Source organism: Dicentrarchus labrax, unplaced genomic scaffold, assembly GCF_905237075.1.
Source record: "Dicentrarchus labrax unplaced genomic scaffold, dlabrax2021, whole genome shotgun sequence".
NCBI classification, from domain to species: Eukaryota; Metazoa; Chordata; class Actinopteri; family Moronidae; genus Dicentrarchus; species Dicentrarchus labrax.
This window is the reverse complement of record NW_026136703.1, coordinates 8,337,628-8,360,781: the sequence shown is the minus strand read 5'-3', so window position 1 is coordinate 8,360,781 and position 23,154 is coordinate 8,337,628. Positions and strand designations below refer to the sequence as shown.

The following is a 23,154-nucleotide window of genomic DNA, read 5'->3' as shown; positions in this document are numbered from 1 at the left end:
GAAGTTTTGCTAACAATATTATGTCCAAACATGCTTATTTATTTTAATTGCATTGGTTTTATTGGTTCTTTATATGTATGGCGCCATGAATAATGGTAAATTAATGTTATTCCACACGCACTTCGTGCCACCCCTGCATAACCTAGTGCCCCACTGTTTATGAGGCACTTCTTTTTATTTCTGTGCATTGTGCATGAGTTGAGTTTCTCATCACCGGTTCAACCTCAAAGAAATGAGCATGTACATGTACACAACGGATTAAACCCAAACCCTTACCCTAAACCCACTTGTTTATTTGGATCCTGTGCAGTTATTGATTTCTCTAAATTCTTCCTGTTGCAGAAACAACACTTCCTGTGCTAATTAAGCCTCAGTGGTGAGAAGAGCATGTTTTCAGAACTCTGCACTGATTGTATTTATATTGTCTCTGCCAGCACACTTGCCACCATAACAGGAGTTTAGACTCCACAGGCTGGGAAGTATCAAAGTATAGTGGGAGCTCACATGAGAGACGAGTGTAAATGAGAGGAGGAATAGATGGAGCAGAGTTTCAGCCAACAGCACATTGATTCGCTACCCCTCACAGCTCTGACTACCTCCTCTCTGTGTCTGATAAATGCCTTTCCTCATTTTGGTTTACCGTGCAGTTGTGCTGGGTGCATGCCGGGTGAGGACTGCCAAGGCACATCAATAGACAATGAAGTATGCACCCCCCTTGGACGTTTTATTCCCAAGTTGTGGTCAGCGGGGGTGAGCTTTAGAAGCACTCTGTTGTGAAATTTCATTTCACGCTTTGTGTGTTTATTGATTTTTATTGGTCTTTAGACAAAATCAGTCAAGATATTGTCAAAAGGGTAAGTCCCCTCTGCACTCACTTTCTTGAAAAGGACAGAAACAGAGTGAGAAAATGTGTAGGTCTTTTTCTTTAAGTGTGTTATGTTGTATGACTGAGCAAGTGTTCGTATTTCTCTGTGTGTGTCTGTGTGTGTGTGTGTGTGTGTGTGTGTGTGTGTGTGTGTGTGTGTGTGTGTGTGTGTGAATGTGTTTGTGCCACTTTACCTTTACTCTTAGAGGCCTGAGTCTCGGCCTCCTTCGGCGTTCGGAAGCGTAGGGGTTCGCTCAGCGGGCTTGTGCCAGACATGCTGATGGACTGGACATGCACAATGTAGTCTGTCTCTTCCTCCAAGTCCCATAATGCACAGGAACGTGTGGTGGTGTTGACTTCCTGGATGAATCGCAGCATGCGCACGTCTTTCTTCTGTTGGAGTATGACGAGAGACGGGGTGAGTATTATTTACAGCAAGAGGACAGATGATCTGTGTTCTGTCATCATGCTCTACAACAGTTGTGTACACTGACTTGCTAAGGGGCTGTGGGAACACCCACCTACATGGTGGAGGGTTATGGTTCGGCTCTAAATTTGCACAAGAATTTCAGTTTAGCTAACTGGATAGACACTCAGAGTCTTATTTATTTATTTATAGGCACTTGCACTGCTCAAGAGACCTTCTGGTGTCATATTGGGGCAAACATAATGTTCTGAAATGTCCTATTAGGGCCTTTATACGAAGCTAAGCTAACCAACTCCTGGCTGTAGCTTCGCGTTTAAGAGACAAGGGTGGCGTTGACCTTCTCATTAACACGTCTTAAAGCGTATTAGGGTTAGGGTTACTATTCCTTTAAAAATGTCACCTACTACTGTAAACATACAGACAAAAAGAAGTAAGACGTGAGAAAGAAAATAATTGAATTATTTATCAACAACAATTACAGTATAGGCAGATGTTATTTGTATCTTCTGAACATCACAGTTCACATCAACAGGATTTCTGCCTCCTCTGCACACACACACACACACACACACACACACACACACACCTTGGTACCACAGTGAGAAAGTGACGCACACTGACCCTGCAGCTGTCCTCCTCAATCATGTCACTCCCAACTCATGTGAATGAGTGTGTGTATGTGTGTTTGTATCCATTAATGTCACAAGATAGCAGCTTGTAAAGTAATGCAATTAATGCCTGTGAATGAATGTGTGTGTGTGTGTGACTTTATATGTTTATGTGATCACGACAGCAGCAGATAATATCACTTTTCCCTATTTTACAAAGCTGTCACAGTCTGCTGTTAGAGAGGAGACAGGCTGTCCGACAGGATCCAGCGTCCTGTGAAAATCCCCATTATGCATACTGACTCTGAGCAAGGGAACGACACAATAAAGAGAACTGGACACGGCAGCAAACAACCAATGATGAGCCACGACTTAATTCAATTAGTGTGTGCGTTACTTCCATAAGCAACAGTATCCGCCCCATTACATTTACACACACACACACACACATATATATGTATATATATATATCCAGTGGGAGTTGTGTCTGTGCTGTTGCTCACCTGCTGTGTGATGGCAAAGCCAATGACGGGGTCTCCCTCTGGGATGTCCCATGTCACCACAGCAGAGTTTGCTTTCACCGCTTTGATGGTCACATTGACAGGAGGCGACAAGCTATCTGCAAACAGAGAGAGACAAAGACAGAGAAACAAAAGCATGTTTTATCTTCTGCGCTATGAAGCAAATGAGAAGTTCAGCTCCTTTATGTTTCTGCCAGGAGCAGAAATGGCCACCAGTAAGGCAGGAAGCCAAATTCATTGGTGTGAATAAATGTCTCAGCTGAATCCATTATGTAAGGTGGAAGCGATAGAAGCACAAAACAATTCCTCAGTGCTCCAGTGGTATAGTGCCCGGGGCTCAGCAGACACTACAGTGTGTATGATGTGGAAGGATCAATGCAGTCTGTGAGGTAAAATCAGTCTCACCATGAAATTAAAATTAAGATTTGAAAGGTTGAAATTAAGTTTTGAAAGTTTAAACTCAACAACTTAAAATGTTAGCATTTAGCTCAAAGCACCGCAGTGCCAAAGTGCTGGCTCACAGAGCTGCTAGCATGGCTAATAACTGTTATACACATAATGCCGTTACCAAATTTAAAGTGTAAAGGAGCCTTCTTTCCATACTGCACTTTATATCAATCATCTTCTTTTTGCCTTTCAGTCTGTCTGTCTGAGCTTACCTAATGGCTACTGAGACTTTTAAACTATTTAAATACCAAACAGCTTCGTTGAAAAAGCTCCCAGTTGTGCACTTGATGTAGTCCCTCCAACTCGCTGCAGTATTTCAAAGGTACTTTTTAATACCACACAAAATACAACATATTGCATGTACGAACATCAGCGATGATGACATAATGCACTATATATATATATATATATATATATATAAAGAAATTGAAACAAAGTGTTCTCTACAGCACTAAAACAGTTTTAGAGAAATCCTAGCAATTAAGAAAAATACAGATCAGAATATCTCAGAGACTCTAACCCAACTCAGCTTACTCATCTTAGTTTTACTTTGATGCATCGTGAGACCTCCTGGTGGTCCAAAGTTAGTAAGTAATATAGCTTCAACAATCAATCTCTGTCTCACTTTAATAGAAACTGATGAGGCTGCTTCATAGCTGGACATAATCAAAGTCTTTTACACTGACTACAAAATGTCCTCATTAAACACCACAGCTCACTCTTTCCTGGAAGTGCACATTAACTGACCTGTTTCAATATTTTGAAAGATTTTTGGAACTTCTTAATGAGAATGAAATACAGGATTTGAGAATTATATAATTGTGAGATTGCTTGTATGTACGTGCCCTCAGATGCCACAGAATAAGACTCTTTGCTCTCTACGTGCTCCAGTCTGCAGAACACACATACACACCTAATGGCTACAGTCTTATATGAGCGTGTTTGCAGATCAGATGGTGCCGCAGAGAACACATCAGTGGGCTTCAAATAAGTGTGAAATTGATTTTTTTCTTTCATACTGTTTACACCACGTCATCTTCGGTATATTTTCTTTTCTTTTCTTATAAAAATCAGTCAGTCTCATGACATCATTACCTTGTATTTGTGCAGTGGAGACACAAATGAATCATAATTTAACGTGAATCTAATCAGATATGACTCCCAAAGTATACTCTTTCTTTTTATTTTGATGTAATTAATGCCAGAGGGGCTAATTAAAATTTCTGAACTGCAGCCTGAAAATGTTTTAAAAGAATAAAAAAGAATGTTTAAAATCAGTAAGCATAAAAGTCTGAAGATACTGTATTTGAATTAGGATTTGTGTCCAAACAAGTTCAGTTTTATTTCAACTAGACATTTTTTATTAATCAGTTTATTTTAATCATGTGTACAAAATGACCTGCTTATCAATCAAATGCTACAACTGTTAGTGGTGACACACAATGATCATGATTTGTACAGTACAGTCCTGACTCTCTATTTACTCGTCACTATAGAGTAATTAAAGATATAGATATGTTTGTGAAATAAGCTTACATTTATACATATTTGTTTTCTTACAGAGTTAGACGAGAGGACACCGATACCACCAGCAGCCAATTAGCTTAGCTTAGCTTAGCATAAAGACTGGGAACAGCTAGAAAATATCAGGTTGTTCACACGTAAACAGAAAGAAAGACCATGATGCACTTGGTGGACCACCAACAATACTACTTAGTGCTGCCACCAATACTGTGCCTGAAGTCTGCAATAGCAAGTGAAACTGTGACAGCGCAGACATTACCCTCTCAAGAAAACAACAAAGATTACATGTATTGACAACTTTGAGAACTGTAACAAACCTAGGTGGAAAAATTACATCTGAGTAGATTTACCATCCGGTTGCAGTACCGATTAAACAAACAAGAGATAATGTGTAACTTTAGAGGTGTTGGTAGGCAGATTTTGTTACATTTGGACATAGCCAGACTAGCTGTTTCCCATTGTATACAGTCTTTATGCTAAGCTAAGCTGAGCAGTGGTAACTTCATAGCGTATAGACATGAGAGTGGTATCATTGGCTGTCTTGCTGAGAGTTAAATAAGTGCATGTCCCAAAATGTTGAACTATTGTTCTATCAGTGTATCAGTTATGTGGGGAACAGAGAATGAATTCAGTCGTTCTATACTGTCACATTTGGCTTTCATTCACATTAGTTACAAATATTGTAGCTGCGTTGAACCATAAAGCCTGTATCCTGCATCGCCATGATAAGATTCTGTCATTACACCTTTACGCTGCAGCAGAGCGCAATTCTGAATCACTGCGCCCTTTTGGGACTGATTGATATTTGTGATGTGAAGCAGTACCAAGAGAGATGAATAGGGATGAGGAGAAGTGGTCACTTTCACTGATGCGACTCTTCTGCCTTTAATGGGATATAAATCTAATTCAGCCCACCAAATACAGTCATTGAGTTATTGAATAGGTTCACACTCACTTGCCCTTCGACGGGTACAAATCACACAGCTGGTAATTACAGGATGATGGGCTGCTGTAGCACTTGTATACACACTGACATATTGTACTTTGAGAAACAGCACACTGTAGCCAAACAGGCCTCTGTGTTGCGTTTCCACCCGCCTGCTGTTGACGTTTTGATGAATGGCCAAACTAACAGTAGATGACAGGATGGAGACCTGCCGCATCTCTTCATCAGCGTGGGGACTCGGATGTTTGAAGTAGCTTTGGTTTTGTTTACTGTCTGCTGTTTGTTTGCCGTTTCCTGAGAAGCCTGAGGGACGGGCGTCTTGGGCAGAAGGGGCTGATGGGACTGAAGAAGTCACAAATCAAACTCATTATCTCTTGGTTAGTTCTCTCTTACTGTGCTTCTCTCCCTTGTGCGCTGGCGCCGCTCTCAAAACACACAGTGACAGTTAACGTTTAGATCCTAATGCCCCTCAGGGAACACATTACACTCTGTGTCTCTGACATAGACCACTGTTTTGTTTGCACATGCTCTATTGTCTGTCTCCTCTTTCATCACCAACAAGAACCGTACCTAAAAACAAGACATAGGATACAGATACAATTGTCTGTCAGAGCCAGCCAATAAATAAAAGAAATGTTTGAAATCAGTGCAGCAGATTTGTCCTAACTTTTATGTTGCTTTCACAGCTGTATATTGGTTCATTTAATCCGGACATAGGGAAAAATATATAATATGATTGTCTCGTTCTGGTTTCATTCCTGTTCACACTGACTTTGTGATGTGTGAAATTAACCAAGAAGAGTAAACATGAAGTCACACGACCAAGTGATAACACGCTGACTGACAGTGGTGAAAAGTAATCTATTACCATAATCGCCTCTGTTTTAACTTCTCTTGATTTTCTGATTGATGAGAGAAAATCCCTGCGCTCGGGTGTCGATACTCATTGGTGTTATCCATTATCAAGAGATCTGTATAGAGATATCTGTCACTCACACGGATTGATTATAAAATCGCTGTTTGTTATACATTTGTGGTCTCCGAGATAACCATGATTACATCATCAGGGACAAGAAGAAGACATTATACAAGTCATAGGCTGAGCAGTCCTCCTCAAGATTAGTTATCTGATCTCCATGTCTAACTTTCTTTTTCCCTTTCTCTTTAAGGGATTTTGACTTTTAACATAATTTCAGTTGACTACATGAATAGATACATGGTAACCAGTCTGGTGTCACTCTGTTCTCTTTCTCTTCTCAATAATTGCCTGACAATGCCTGACAAGGCTCTACTTGTGACGCTCTGTACCTCACACCTCATGTCTTTTAAATCCTATATTCTATTATAATCCTATAATTTTGTACCTTGCTGGTTCGCTTTTAATAACACCTCAAAGTTTCTGATCTTGGTGAGAGTACTTTCTCTTTGCTCCTTAAAATGGAGCAGCCTGCTGCAAAGCTCTTTGAAATTAGAAATTCTTTTCCCACTGGGTGATCTTAAAATAATGATATCTCATTGTACTGTATATTTAGTTGAGTGTAGGATTTCTTTTGTTTTCTCCTTCCTTTATTGTATATATTGTTGGCTGCCTGTTTGAGCCTGTAAGTGATTTATTGTGTTTCAAGTCTCTCGTGGAAAACACACTTTGATCTCTCTGAGATGCCGAGATTAAATAAGGGACAAGTGATAGAAAAGATTATGGCATATAGATTGCGACAAGGTGGGGATTGGAGTTTAAAAAGACAACAACATGCCCTTGTTATTTCTACTCAGCTTTCTGCAAAACAAAGTTAAACCATCTCTTCGAGTGTCCTCACGTCCCACAGCTTCCGGTCACTTTTTGTCTATCTTTGTCCCCGTATGACTGCGATACGCTGAGGGACAACGACAGCGGACGTTGGTCGTGACCGTGGGCCTTAAATATCCACATGACATGAGAGTCAGCTCTAATGAAACACCAGACAGATGTCTTCATAAACTCTCTCTCATCGGCGTGGCACACAGTCGGCCTCACCCCGAGAGATAGGGGTGACTTTGAGCAATGACGGATATCTCTGGTGTGTGTGTGTGTCTTTGTTTGCCCAACAATGATCAGAGTGACAGCTAGTTGTCTATCCCATGCTGAGGAGTGTGAAGGGTGACAGCTCCTTAATATCCACGTTCATTAGAGAACTCACTAGGAGTGTGTGTGTGTGTGTGTGTGTGTGTGTGTGTGTGTGTGTGTGTGTGTGTGTGAGACTATGGTCAAGGAGAGGAAGACAAGCTGCTGCTTGCAGACATGTACTGAAGACACACACAGTGAACAGTCCAGGTCCATAAAGCCTATCATTATTTAATGAACGTTCTCCTCATCACTCTGTCGACCTCAGAAAGACAGGATCCCTCCTCCCACACCTCCTCCAGACCTGCTGCCATCCCTCCCTCCTGAGTCCCTTCTTTTCATTTTGTTCTGTGTCTGCACATTTACCAAAAAAGGTGCACTTCACTGCTGTAGGTAGCACATTTGTGAGTGGGTGAGGTAATGTAGAGATCATAGTGTGCTATAAAGAACACATTCTTTGTTTCAGTTTTTCTTTAACCAGATGTGAGATTCTCATTTTTTAACACTGATGCCTCTATGGAATTTGTTTTCTGTCCAACAATTATATTGTACAAGGAACCACATTTGCACATGGTGATAATAACATGCAATCTGGCTCTGGATAACTTACGTGGATAAGGATAAATATGCATATATATGCAGGCAGAATGCATTGAATGTAACCACTTTAGTCAGACCCCATCTGCAGCTGCTCACACTGCAATCTAACCTCAGTCAGGTGTGAATGTTATCGGTACAGTTTGGCATCTAATCACAATGTGGGCAGAACCTAGATAATAGAATTGAGGTGTAAATGCAAAGGCCTGTGATCAGATGTCATTCATTATCCAGATAATGTATCAGGATACATACTGTACACTAATTCCATTGTAAATAGGGTTAAGGTAGGGCCTGATTAACCCACCAGGGGTCCCCAGAGCAAGTTGAGCTGTGGGTCCTTAACTCTTAGCATTGTGTGTGTAAACTTATACCTTTAAATAATCATCAGATACAACAAGGCTACACGTGGCAGCTTCATTAAAATGTCCAGAGTCTAAGAAAACAACCAGTGCTCCAGCGTGTATCTGCTAGTTTGTGACTGTTGCCTCCTGGATATGAGCAGATTTTTGAATGTGCCGTCTACGAGTGCAACCTGTTCAGCTGCACTACACTTGTGACCCCCCCCCCCAGTCAACTAAAACAGTCTGATACAGTGTGACACCTGAGCAGACAGCGACCTGGGCTTTGAGGCTGAGAGAGCATGAAAGCTAGCAGGGCGGTGTTCCAGCTTCCATCCGCCCCCCTGGGGAGATATTACTGATTTGTACCACCTTATTACAGCTTTGCAATCCTTAGAAATGCATTTCTCAGAGTCAGGCCCATGGGTTGATTCTGCTCCCTGGGATGCTAATGAGTTATTCTGTAGGCTTGTGAGCTAACATGAAAACTGCCTGTTAGCAACATCATATTCCACTGTAACCAGGCACTTTGGAGGTAGGCGCAGGCCTTGGGTGTTTGTTACTTCTGCTTCCTTTCTTTGAATTCCTCTGGGGAGCTCTGTGCTGCTAATTCATGTTTCGCAACTTAACTCACTTTAGTTCATTTCACGGCTAATAGTAAACAGTCACTTAGTATGGAAAGCAGGTGGGAGTGAATATCAAAGCGTATTGTGCATTTGAAGGAACGCTTGGGCAGGGGGGAAGAAATTAAACTTTGTGCTGCAGCCATAATGGCTAGAAAGCGTGAGGCCACGGGGGAATTAGTGGCTATAAATTAGCACTTGTAGATTAATGTGACGATGTTTCGCGCCATAGCTAACGACAGCGGCAGGGGAATTGCAATGGGTTGCCGCTTATTTCTCCCGCAAACATGTTATCAGAGCTGTGGTCGCGCTGTGCTCTCGGGGGTTAGCATACGTACAGCTGGTGGGGGACGCTGGCTCCCCCCTCATTCATAGTTAATGTGCCATGATAGAGCCATCAGGATTTTGTGCTGATCTGGAGTTTGCCCTTGCGTGTGTCAGAGGAGACCTTGGCACGTGGCCTCGTCCTTGTGGATGCACACACACACACACACACACACACACACACACTTATACAAAAAAGTTAGGAGGAACACAGTGTGACGCTCTGGAGGGAAAGTAAACACAAGGCGTTAATGTGTCTCATTTAATCTAAAGCATCTGGTGAATAATTTATTAGTGCTATCTAACACATGTGTTGTACCACAGTCACACTGTAACGCTGCTGTGTCACGTTTTATAATTGACTGCCCATAATGCCTTTTTCATGAGAGACTGCCGACTGTTCCACAGCCGTTCCACCTCTTTTTCCATATTGAAACATTACGTAAACCACAAAAGGGAGCTCCCCTATGGATATCCTCTTTTCTTCCTCTTCTTCTTTGTCCCGCCATTTGTTTCATACAACTGCCAGAGCTGTTGGATCTGTATCCGCCACCTCTTTGTCTGAGGAAATCCACCTCATACGTTTCTTGTATTTCTTCCTCTATTCACTTTGCTTTCTATCTTTGTGACTGTAATGGACACTTGGTGCTAAACCTCCCCCTCACACACACACACACTCACACCGTCTATCTGTTTTTGTCTCTCCAACGCTCCTCGCCATATTTCTCTACAGATATTACGCTGGGGCTTTTTGGCAGCTCCTCCATAGCCTGGTGTGTAAAGCTCTCTGCCTGTAACTGACACTTCAATGGGAATCTGGGCGGAGATGGTGGGTGAAAAGGGGAGACGGTAACCTAGCTGTGACTCACTCGTGTACTATTCTGCTATTGATTAGCCTCATGCCACTCACACACTGGTTGCTGATCAGCTGCTTTACAATGTGGGAAGATGTGCAGCTTATAAATGGAACTGTTTTGTCTGCCTATAGATTTTAATTTGGAATTCATTTAGAGTGTCTACCGCCTGTCTGTGCGTGTAGGAGGTCTTTTGTGTGTTGCATGTCGAGCAGAGCCTGTGTGTTCTCTGTGGTCCATTTCTGCCTCAGCAGCCCGGTGCTGTAAAATAATCACACCTAGGGGTCTTTTTGTCCCATTGTAGACAAATGAGTTATTTACTCATAGGAAATGAATTTTCCAACCCTGCTGGCCATGAGAATGCTGAGGTAGAGACTGCAAAACAGAATCTTTCTCCCTCTCTTGCCATCAGATAGACACACACACACACACACACACACACACCCTTTTCTCTAATTAAATGTCAAAAGGCAGGGTATGAAAATCAATGCAGCATTGTGTGCTGAGAGAATGCAAGCCAGCTAATTCAAAAAGGCAAAGGAGTGCCGTGAGGCTGATTATTTGACAAGCCCACTGCTAATGAAATCTACTCTCAAATCAGTAGCGAACCCCCCCCCCCCACACACACACACACACACACACACACACAATAGACAGGGAAACAGCAATGACATGGAATGGGGCTGATAATGCTTAAGGAGCTCACAGCTTGATGAATATGATATTAGAGCTAACTTTCCTCTCCTCTCTGTCTGTCTGTGGAGGCCCTTCCGAGGACTCGGGGACAGCTGGTAAAGTGACGCCTACAGTAGCTGCCTGGGAGGATTGGTGTCACAGACAGGTGGAGGGGGAGAACATGAATACTACTCTCTCTCTGATTCCTCCATGTTTCACACTCTCCTTTCCCCACTAGCATTCACTTTGCCTCTCTCTCCTGTGGCTCAAACGCTGGCACTCTCTCTTCTTTTTGCATAGATTCATTTACTTTCTCTCTATCCATCACTCCTTTCATCTCTGTGTCTCTCTCTAGCAAATATTCCCCTACGACAAACATGCTGTGTGTCTGACTACTGGCCCCTGACTGAGTCGCCCCCCCCGCAAACCAGACTTGAAGCTCCCGGCACAAAGGTTGATCATGGGGAACTGACTGACATTCATGCTGAAAAGCACACACACACGTTTACACCCTAACATATGTAGGCGTTTGAATACATTTACATTTACACAAGCGTCACAAATGCATTCCTTATGTGTGTCAGACAAAACTTCCGGAACAGAAACTTTTGCAAGAGGAGACAACAGAGGAAAAGTGTGTGTGTGTGTTGATGAAGGTAGTGAAGGTAACCTCTCAGGAGGCCCACCTGTACCGCAGACTGCTCAAATGAATAAAACACACCATCTGGACCCCCCCCGGGATTTGCCTGTCCAGTGCCAAATAAACGTTGTATTTTTATGCTCTGTTGGGCTGCTGAGGAGAACTGGAAGAGGAATCCAAGGGCCTGTGCTCAGTTTTGTGCTTAAACCATGTGTACACTTTGTTCTTGTGCTCAACAATGTGCATACATATAGATTGGTTCTACAATGACATCAACAAATTTCAGATTTTGAAATTGTCCCATTAATGTCTAATTTTTGTCTTTTATTTAGTGCCGGTGACTTAATATACAGTAAGAAAACATGGATGTGTTAATGACATTTAATTATAATCAATCTGTATTAAAGACAAACTGTTGCATTTTAATAACATTAATTTTAATTGATTCATCCAAGACAAGTATATTTACCATAACGCAGAGTCTGTTAAAATCCATTCAACAATTTAAAGGGAAAAAGTGGTTCTGTGCCCAGTGTCTGTTTTGTGCATTGCAATTCTTTATTTGAGATTAAAGTAATAAAATCAAGGGTTTTTACCTCTCCCCATGCTGTATCATTACATTGTTTTTGGACAGACCACTTGTAACTGTGTCAAATAATACAGTGGTTTAGCTGAATTGCATTAAACACTATGGTGGTGTCTCAACTGAGAAACAATAAGAGAGCCTAAGTTTACCGTTATACATTATTTTAAGGGAACTAACAGCCATTAAAGGCAGCCTAACCACTCTTGGTGTAACCGAATTTGTGTGTAATAACTGATTACAACTGATGAAATGTGGAAACAGTGTAGTTGTAGAACACAATGTGAAAAAGCACCAGTGCAAATACAGGTACACACATAAAATGAGACTTATGATAATAAATATTTGCTGTAGTGCATGCTGGGAATTCCTACATGCCTGCTTTCGAGACTCTGGAGTGTCCATCTTATCCTGAGTGTCTAGGATGTTTTTCGTCTTTATCTTTCTGTTTAAAAGAACTCTACATTAGGACTTTCAAAGGGATGATATTGACTGTATGTGGCATCCTGGGAGATTTTCTGTACATGTAGGAGCCTGTAAGTGCACAAGCAGCCGGAGGTAGAACAGCCAAAATGTATCATTGTTCATCGTGTAAAGGTGTGAGTTCTCATACTTGATAAATACCTATTTTTTTGATTGTATGCACACAGGACTTATTTTACACTTGCTTCGATGAATTCAAATCCAAGAACATTCACTCATGTACACAAACAAATGAGTCTATGACGCACAATAACATCTTTACATCAGTGGCATTGATTCTCTCCAAATGTCAGCTCAGACCCTCCTCCACCAGCGCATGTGACATGATGGACGTGACACCGGGCAGACGACAGACTGTGTCAGCGAGCTGCTGCTGCCACGCCACTCTTTTGGCATTGCCATCTCTTTCTCCCACAGGCCGGGTGTCCAGATGATTGCACCAATCTGTCCTCTAAAGCTGCTTCATTCCATTTTTGACAAAAAAGAGCCAAACTGACATTCCAAAACAAAACCAAACATGGCTAGAGAAAAGCTTCAGTCCAAGTACATTAAGAACACTTTCTGAGGAAAAAATGGTTAAAATCTATAATGTTGCCACCAGATCGGACAGCTTTAGCACATATGAGCCCTCGCAAGCAACCGCAAGGCCATCACTCTTATTCATCTGTGTCTCGCTAAGACATTCTCAAAAGAACTCAAAGGGGCTTTCTGAACCCGCTGACAGGTTCCAGAGAAAAGAGCAGCAGCAGTAGTATGTTGATATAAACACTCAGCAGTACCGACACTTACGTAAGAGGACAGGTGAGGGTGAGAAAGATGAAGGCAGATTATCTGGGCAGTGTTGACACAACAACAGCAAAGCTACAGGGAGAAGGGGACTTCTTAAACATATCTTTTTCTGTTTTCTCTTACAGCCCCAATTCTGTGTTCCAGAAATACAGCAGCTCTGTCAAGTCAAGCTTATAATTTAGTTGCAGCTGCATGTTTATATTCTAAAGCCTGCACTGTATTTACACACAGATCTACACTTGCACACCAAAAATACTTGCATGTGCATGCAGCCAAAAATTGTTTTGAAGATAACAAAATTTAGGACTTAAATCCTTATTAAACAAACGTATAGTTGCACCATTGAGAACTGATATTGTTCCTCTGGTTTTGAGGTTGGCAGAATAAAAGATATTCAGGAGGAAAACAGATTGTGTGAGCTGCAGGATTTGGGAGAAGTGCATATAGTGATTCATTGTCTTTGGTATCGTGCAAACTACAATGATTTAAGAGTGTCCATTTCCTCATCAATGTACAGACGATAAAAAACTGCATTGGTTGTTCAGTTTGAATCTGTTGTAGTTTGAAAGCCTTGTGTTAGAATCCTGGACAATAAGCCAAGATGGACTGTTATACAGAGCATATGAGAGGATCAAAACATCTGATTTGAAAAAATATTTAAATTAGTCATTTTTTAAAATTATTTAAATAAGTCGATTTTTAAAAAATATTTAAATTAGTTGATTTTTTAAAATTATTTAAACTTTTTGTAGTATTGTTTTAAATGTATGAGCAGCAATTTGTACCTGTCTTTGCATGACACAATAATAAACATTTTCATTCATTGTGCATTTAGAAAAAAAAGCTGCCCTCTGATTCTGTAGTGAAGTAGTAACAAAGAGCTGCCCTCACTTGTTTTCCTCATTAAAATAAAGTGAGATGGATGGTGAATTTATGAGATGCAGCCTTCCTAACTGTGTACCAGTGTGTATTTATGCGTTCTTGTAAACAGTATGGTGGAAATAGCACTGTGAAATAAACAAATACTGTCAGTGAAAGTCACAAAACATACTGTACTTACACACAATTAATTCCCCGTCAAACCTACAAGTCTGATGCAATATATTTGTAAGAAGAAAAGAAAAGAAAGAAGAAGAAAATGCAGAGACCATGTGGTGAACTGTAACTTTACTGTAATAAACTCCTTGAAGTGTGCAGTAAACAGCCTTAAAAAAAAAACAAGATTACAAACAGCTAATAATTACAAACAGCTAATTGTGTCCACACAATTGACTAGAGGGAAACTAATGAACAGATAATCACATGCAGTCGGCAAATCTGCATCCCCCGTGACTCTTACATGTGCACTCATACACACACACACACACACACACACACACACACACACACACACACACACACACACACACACACACACACACACACCTCTCATTCTTTCCTCACCCTGTTAAAGTGCCTACTCAAAGGGAACAGTAATGATTCAGCCCTCCAATCAAGAGGCTGCCCCAGAAACCCAGCAGGTCTAAAGGACACACATTTGAATAAAATCAGGGCATTTAGTGGACTAAAAATACACCATAAGACAGTGCTGTTTCTAATGTGTACAGTCAAACTAATGACATCATTGTGTCAGTGATGAACATAAGCCTTGCACACTGCCTGCTGATACTCTCACACCCATAATGGACTTTGCACGTCTTCACCACTCATCTCATTTCATGCATGTGACAAAACGGCCATATGGAAACAATAACATCAGAAACCTGGAGGCTGTTTATTTTAAATGAAAAATTAAGAATTTTGTAAACCATCCTTAAAGCATAAACAAGTAGAAACTGCTGCATGTGTGATAAATAGCACAGAAAATCTTATGAAACCACATTAATTTCGATGTTGTCTCTCTGACTGATTGGCTGTCTGCTTAGAAATATTCACAGTCTGAGTCTGTTTCTTGTTTGATGGTAATTTGGTGTGAAAGAGGAGAAGATGGGTAGCTTTTTTACAAACTTTGGCTCTCACAGCTGAGGCCTCTAACTCCTCTCTATAGATGCTAGATGGCTTAGCACTTGACACATAATATGCTGTACTCACAGAGAATTTATCACCTGGCAGGTGGGGGCCAAAATTCTCCTAGAGTTTTCTTTTGTTTACAGCATAAAAAATAACCTCTGAGCTCTTGAAAAAGACTCAGCTTTCTTCACTCATTATTATAAGCGTCTCTCAAACAGAGAGTAGCCTGGAGCCTTTGCACCGCTTGCTTCACTGTTCAATTTGTTGATTGATTCATTGATTTTTTTGTTCCGTTCCTTCTCCAAACTCAGGACTGTTAGGGGCTGGGGGAAAATTGCCTGTGAGGATTTATGGCCTCATTTAGATGAATGTGTTAGAAAGGCAATTTACATTTTAAATGGAAACATTACCTTTCATTTCCCAGGATCAACCGACTGTTTATGAGTTACTATAAACACAGACACAGTAAAGACGTCACCGTGGTGTACATTTTATGGTGCCGTGGCGCACACCCACTCACTCCTGCCAGTCAACCTCTGCACCTCAACATCGATTTGGTCTGGTTTTCCTGGTGCAGGTGTCTGACTAAGTCTTAAAATAAACTCAGAGACAAAAACTTGAATGGAGCTGAACTGTGAATCCAACGCAGTTGCACTTCAGTGGTCACATCTTCTAAACATTTGGACTTAGTAAGAGTTCATGATTTATTCTTGACCTTGAAAACAGCAGGTCCATTTAGTAGCTGTCCTGTAGCTTTTGGTCATTTCACGTTGTCTTTATTGGCAGATGAAGTTTACTTTGATGTCATGGAGTAGTAGATGTTTAAATCTCCATTTTTTAGCAGCAATCTTGGGGCAATTTATGCAGTCGAGAGATGACAAGAAATTACGGAGAGAGTGATACAACAAAGGTCCCTGGCCAAACTTCGACTTCTCGTCCATTGAGAAAAGGGACTGGAACAACCCAACTGTTCTGCAGCCTTTAATAGTGCCAACAAGAGTTTGCTGTTTTAACTTTTTGTATTTTTACTAATATGCTTCTTGTAATATTGCGCAAATCAATGGTTACAAATGATTAGGTAATACTTGAATTTAACCCCGCTCTTTAGCATTTATAAGCAACATTTAAACATTTCATTCATGCTTTATAACACTAAAATGTAGCCGTTAGCAGATGTCATGTCCTTTTATCTGCTGAAGTATTTGTTAATATATTTGTCTCAAACTGTAACTTCTCTAATGAAACAGCCGTAACTGGTGTATAAACACTTAATAAATGCTTTATAATGCACTGTAGGGATTTAATCACATGTGCAACATAATATCAATCGGTATGATTATAGCTATTTAATACTGTGTTATCAAGCATTCATTAACCTTTTATTCATCAGTTATGGATGTTTAGAGGACTAATAAATACATTTATAAACACTTGCATACAAAAATGCATACAACAAAGCAATCTAAATTTAGAATTACATTAGAGTGTGTTACGGCACATTATAAATCATTAATGTAGTGTCAAATACAGGAAGTTAAAATAAAGTGTCAACATTTAAAAATATGAAGACTACCTTGCATTTATTTTATAAATCTATATTTTTCTCAAGCAGTACTTGATATAGTGGAGCTCATTCAATTAAAACATAATAATGTAATTGCCGGCATCCATTATGAACACCCCAGTGCCTATAATAGAAATTCTGTCTAAACATCACTGCGTTATGTAGTCTCTTTACAGTATGAGTATATAATTGTTTACTGTGGTAGAAATGAGATTAAAAAAAGCACACAACACAGGGAGCCTGCAAGTAACTTGTGTGTATCAGTAAACTGTGTAAGCATAAGTGTGTTAGTGAGTGTGTGCAGCATAGTCCCTCATCAGTGGAAAGGTTGAGGAGTGGGAGGATGTCGAGTGAACCAGAGGTGCATTTCGCTGGCAGGAGTGTGTCAGGAGTGAAGTGTGGCACTCCATTACAGTGAGTAGACAAGGTGTGAGTGTGTGTGTGTGTGTGTGTGTGTGTGTGTGTGTGTGTGTGTAGTATGGGCTTTAAAAAAACATGTTTTTATAGATACACACATACAGTATGTCAGCACTCTCACACACACAACACGCATCAATGGTGTTTCCATGGATCTGTATGAGAGGACCACTGTCGCTCATCAGCAGTCCAATCATGTGTTTTCAGACGCCAGTGGCAGCTCATTTCAGTCAGATTTTGTACTCTATGGATAAAAATGTCTAGCAATTATCATCAGTCAACAAATGTTCATACAATATTCAGATTTTCACACTGACAGACAGTGTTAATATACAGCTCATGTCAACATTGAGCTTGGAAATGTGTGTGTGCAGCAGTTTAAAGTACCTGCTTTAAATGAGATTCAAAGGTCAGCTTCAAACAAGGGCTCACATCAAACACACACACGCGCACACACACACACACACACACACACACACACACACACACACACACTGCTTTGCTTTAAGAGACAGACAATAACATGTTATGTCAACAGCTCCACTAATCTTAATCAATGTACAAGTCAACTGTCTGATTGTGCTTCTGTGTCGATTTGTCATATGTGGATAGTTCAACAGCCAATTGTAACCCTTCATATATTTATTTATGGTTTCATTAGATGACAACACAGAAATGCCTCTAGTAGCCAGCAAACACAGTCAGCCTCTCCACAAACACAACAGACTATACGCAACGTCTCCCAAAAATACCTCTTAAAATCTATACAACACAAAACAGCAGTCAGTGTTCCACACATGCCTCTGGTGTCCCTCCACGGTTCGTTTAATCAGGCAGTAAAATACCAGTCTGTGAGCTGCTGCTCCACAATCTATGGAAACATCCCTCTAATTGCACATAAACATAAACTTACCCGCTGTGACTCGGGAGACGCAGAGACAGCTGAGGACGAGCAGGAAAAATCTCTCCATCTTTCTAACGCTCGGACGACGTGCGGTCCCATTTACTCTGGCCGGGGGTGCTGCTGTGTTAACCGGCGGACTGGCGTGCTGCTGCTGCTGATGTGGTGGTGCTGCTCGGCATTCACGTCAGTTCATGCGTATCGTCTCGACTGGAAACAGCAGCAACGACGGTCTGTCGGCGGCTGGTTTTTTTTTTTTCAGCACCACGGACAGCTCCGCTCATTCAACAGCCCCGGGCCGCTGGCGGGCAGCGACCGGCGACCAACCGGTGAGCATTATTCTCTGACAGGTCCTCGAGCCTGGAGCCTGGTTGCAATTTGCTTCGTCGGTCCAACTGTGCTCCAAAAACCCTCCCCGACCTGCTGCTGCTGCTGCTACTGGTGATGCTGGAGGTGGTGCTCACCGCCGCTCAGCTGCTGCAGCTGCAGAGTGAAACGTGTTGGCTTTGTATATAAGGCGCCTGGTCTGCCCCTGTCTGCCTTCCACACTGACTCCTGGAGGCTTTACAGTAAGAAAGGGAGGCTGCGAGACAGTCAGTAGAACCTGGCTCAATAACCTATGAAATGCAAAGTCGGAAAAAAATGGATTTTCTAGGCTCGATCCCCACCGTTCTCCATTGTTCAGGAGTTAAGGCCTACTTTTAGTTTGCCCAGCATTTATTCTATCTTCCACCCTCTCCATATTTTACACTACAAACGCAACCCATCGAACAATAACAGCTGAAATAATTCAGTATGCAAACTTCTTCCAGGCCTCCAGAAGCACAGCAGCGAGGGTCGAGCCCAGCTGATCAGATGCAAACTTGTCACCAAAAGCCCTCTCCTTTGATCGAGCATGGCTGCTTTCTCTCTCTCATCCTGCTGTACTTGCCCACTTGGTGAGCCAGAATTACTGCTGCCCACTCCTCGATTAAATATGCATACACTGGCCCACGCAAACAGTTGCCTGTGCAAAGATAAAATCTAATGCTTTGAACCGCTTTTTCCACTTCAAAAACAAACACGTGCCTCTTGACTTTACCACAGAGTTGATCCCCCACCCCACCCCGGCTCAGAGAGCTCATGGAGAAGCGGGTAGAGAAGTGGATAAAGTCTGCATACAGTACCTGATGGTTTCCCTGCAGGCGTGCTGTGGAGTTGAAGCTTCCCGGGATATATGTGTGTATGTGTGTGTGTGTGTGTGTGTGTGTGTGTGTGTAGGGGGAAATGAATAAGTCCCGAGTCAGGAGACCGGCGCTGTCCCCTAGCTGTGTCCCCAAGAAGTGCTTTCTCACCCCGCTGTGCACCTCGATTCAAAGCCTGCTGCCTCTGACGTGCTTCAGAGGAACACTGTTGGTGGTGGTGGAGGGGTTATTGTGCTGTTTCTTTTGCACGCTTGTCTCTCCTGTAGGCTACTACTCTCCCCCTCCATCTGTGTGTGTGTGTGTGTGTGTGTGTGTGTGTGTGTGTGTGTGTGTGTGTGTGTGTACGCGAGAGGGGGAGAGTAGGAGAGTTTGTACGGACAGCAGCATAACTGCACTGGTGGATGAAGTATTTACACCCTTTACTTGAGTTCAAGTGGTAATAGTGTAAAACACATTCATTTACAGGCACAAGTCCTGTATAAAGTATTATTTGCTAAATATACCATGAGTGTTATATGCTGTTAGGACAAGTTGGTTCACAGCATATAACACAGCTCTGGCACCAACTGCAGCCAACATGGCTTAAAGAGTTTGACTAACTGATAACAGAGAAGCTACTTTGTTTGAGTGAAGCTAAAGTGAATGCTGATAAACTGGAAGTCCACTCAATCTCCAATCAAATCAGTCTTTCTTCTTGTTCCTACAGGGTGATGTTTGAGCTTCACTGTGCAGAATGATGTATGTGCAGAGTTTGACACTAGAAGGATGTTTTCATATTCATCTGCTGAAAGTAGAAAGTTTCTCTGTGCTCACTGATTTTAAGGGACGGGGCCTACGATAGTGATTTATGACATCACATATTGGAAGTCACTCCTGGTCCAGTATGCAACTTGTACAGTGTGATGTAGAAACATGAATCCACCAGTGCCTAAACACTGAGGCTGGACTACAGTGAAGTAGGAGACATCTTCATTAAATTAACAAAAATGTGCATAGTCATAGATTCATGAGGTAGAAAGAGCAGAGATCTTTTAGAGGATTTTAATGTGGAAATAACATATCAGACACACGTTATAGTTCCAAGTAGACTATTTGTATATATGTCGTAATACATGTCTGGAGGGGATCTTCAAGTTTCAAGCAAGTATTCAGCTCAGCTAGTACAAGCCGTTACAATCAACATATTTACCAGTTTAACGTTTCAATTGTTCATAAAGAAAACACACAGAGCAGTACATTGAAACATTTATTTAAAATGACAAAACAGCAATAAAATACACATTGTTTGTTGTTGACATATACATACAAAATATTTGATCTCCATCTTCCATGTTACTTGCCCAAAAAGAGTTGAATGTCAAACAACAGCACAAACTAGCAATAATCCACAATCAGTATTAATACCCACAATGTGGAAGTGGTGAGACAAAGGGAGTAGAAATGGGACGCAGCCACAGATATTCACTCCACGAAGAGAGTCATGAACAGTCTCACGTAATCCTGAGTTTTGAAGAACGGCCCAGAAATGATGTTGGCCTCTGCTCCCCTACACCACATCTCTGTCCTCCTCATCTCTGCCTCTCTCCTCACACACTGACTGAGCCACAGGATGTGTGTGAGTGAAAGAGGAGGTCAGCATTTGATAAGACACACAAACCTCTTTTTGGATGATCCTTTTTCCATTAAGAGTCCAGCAGCTCGTATGGCCTTCCTTGTCTCCAGGCTTCTGCCAGGAAACCAAGTAGACTGTTTCCCTCCAGAAACTCTACAAACTAAGCCCAAAGTCTCAGAAAGCATACTTCTGTTATGTAATGGACTGTTTCGTGCATTACCATGTTACTAAGTTTGGTATTTAAATTATATCTCTGACGCATTTTACAACATAAACAAGTAATATTGGATAACTTTGATTTCCGCTGTGCTAGACATGTTACGTTTGATGTAATTTAACAGCATGAATAAGGACAAGTATGGAAAACTGATCTCACATTTATATGTGGATCAAAATACGTATGTCCAGATTTGAGTAAAGGAACATCTGTAAAAAGCGGTGTAACACTAGTGTTTGTGCCAAGACTCTCCTGGTTGCCGCTCCAATAACACAAACTGGTTTGGACATCCTTTGTCCACTCTCTTCCCTTCTTTCATTTTTTTGCTCGAAACTCTTGGCTTCATGCCCCGCTGCTTTTTCTGCTGAACTGAAGTGAAGAACTGGAGTTTGGGTAGTGACAAAGCAAAGACTTGCTGTTACCAGGCTGTCCCTCACCGAACCATCTCCATTATTAATACTCAGTCTTACAATGTGTCTACACAGAAAGAGTTATAGCCATGTTTTTCTGTCATCCATCGGTCTCATGCGATTCTGACAGAAGTTCATTATATGTTTAAATATTGTAAAAGATTTACCTTTGTACCTGTAAATCTTTTAATATTTGAGTCCCAGAAGTTCCTAAGAGAAGAACAATGTTCGCTGTGAATAATATGTTCACTACATATTGTTTCACCTGAAGAAAGTGATTACACCAACCAAAAATTTTCATAATGACAATATGTAAACTGTATTTCATCGGATTTCTGACCGAATGTAAGACCAAATATCCAGTGTCAAAATGTGTAGGGACTAAGGACTAAGGATTAAGAGCAATGTACGAGGGACTGGCGGGGCTTTTCATATGCAGAGGTGACACACACATATAAACCTTTTCAGACAGTCATGGTGGTTGTTCTTATTTCTGTTTATTACAGAAACGCTTTAAGTCAAAAGATGTCACTCAGAGTAGCATTTTGGAATAAAGGTAAAAGAGGACAGGTGAGTTCTAAACACCTCTATTCGTTCAGACAGCAGCTAAGTGAGTGGAGAGCTGATGGGTGGATCAGTGGATGCTTGGATGAAATAAATACTCTCATGAGTGACATAAAAATGGTAAATGTTTCTTATTCCCACTTGACTGACTTTGTCTTTGTAGAGGGAATTTTGTTCGAACTTTCTGGATGCGGGAGCGGAGGCCAGCCAGACAGCTGGTTATTCAGGCAGCACTGTGTGGAGACGAGCTAATAGGGGAAAGTTATAAAGATTGCGGCAAGAGGAGCGTTTATATTTCTATGGGATAATGTGTGACTTATCTGTACATAAGCACATCTGTATATAGGGAGCCTCATTTATATTTACATGGTTATTCTGTCAGAATTTTGGCATCATATTTATTAAACCACTGGAGGATTTGAACAGACAGAGTTTAATCTATATGGCTCATAATGATACAGCTGATGTTTTCCTGTTGTTAATGTTGTTTTAGAATGCTGGAATGATGTACAACGTGCAGCCAGAAGGCCCTCTGATGAATATCCCCTCCAGACATTTATTAAGACATAAACCTAAATAGTCTGCTTAGAACAATAATGTGTGTCTGATGTGGCTTCACGTTTCTACGTCACACTTGTGTAAGTTGCAAATCGGACCAGGAATGACTATTGGTGATGTCACAAATCATCCTTGCAGGCCACGCCCTATAAAAACGTTTTTTTTCAATGAGCACAGAGACACTTTCCACTTTAAGCAGATGGATATAAAAACATCCTTCTAGTGTCAAACTCTGCACATACATCATTCTGCACAATGAAGCTCAAACATCCAACTGTAGGAACAAAAAGAGAGACAGATTTTTGAGTGGTGGAGGGTTTTCTGTGTGGATGATGGTTGGGTAATAGATTCCCATTTCATCCACAGCAC

General features: G+C 41.4%; 1 protein-coding gene across 3 annotated transcripts in view; it reads right to left on the bottom strand.

The window, feature by feature from the left end:
• Positions 1–19,557, bottom strand: part of fndc5a (fibronectin type III domain containing 5a) — a 28,232-nt gene extending 8,675 nt beyond the window's left edge. The window contains exons 1-3 of one of the 3 annotated variants that reach the window (XR_007884274.1): positions 18,253–19,382; positions 2,404–2,519; positions 1,060–1,258 (exon numbers count right to left, since the gene is read on the bottom strand). Coding sequence is in view for 2 of the 3 variants with exons in the window: in XM_051395950.1 (XP_051251910.1) it covers positions 1,060–1,258; positions 2,404–2,519; positions 18,253–18,310 (373 nt within the window). In the remaining variant the exon portion in view is untranslated. Of the gene's footprint in view, positions 1–1,059; positions 1,259–2,403; positions 2,520–18,252; positions 19,383–19,406 lie in introns of those variants that run through there. The other 2 variants (XM_051395951.1, XM_051395950.1) reach the window with 2 other exon arrangements.
• Between the last annotated feature and the right edge of the window lie 3,597 nt (positions 19,558–23,154).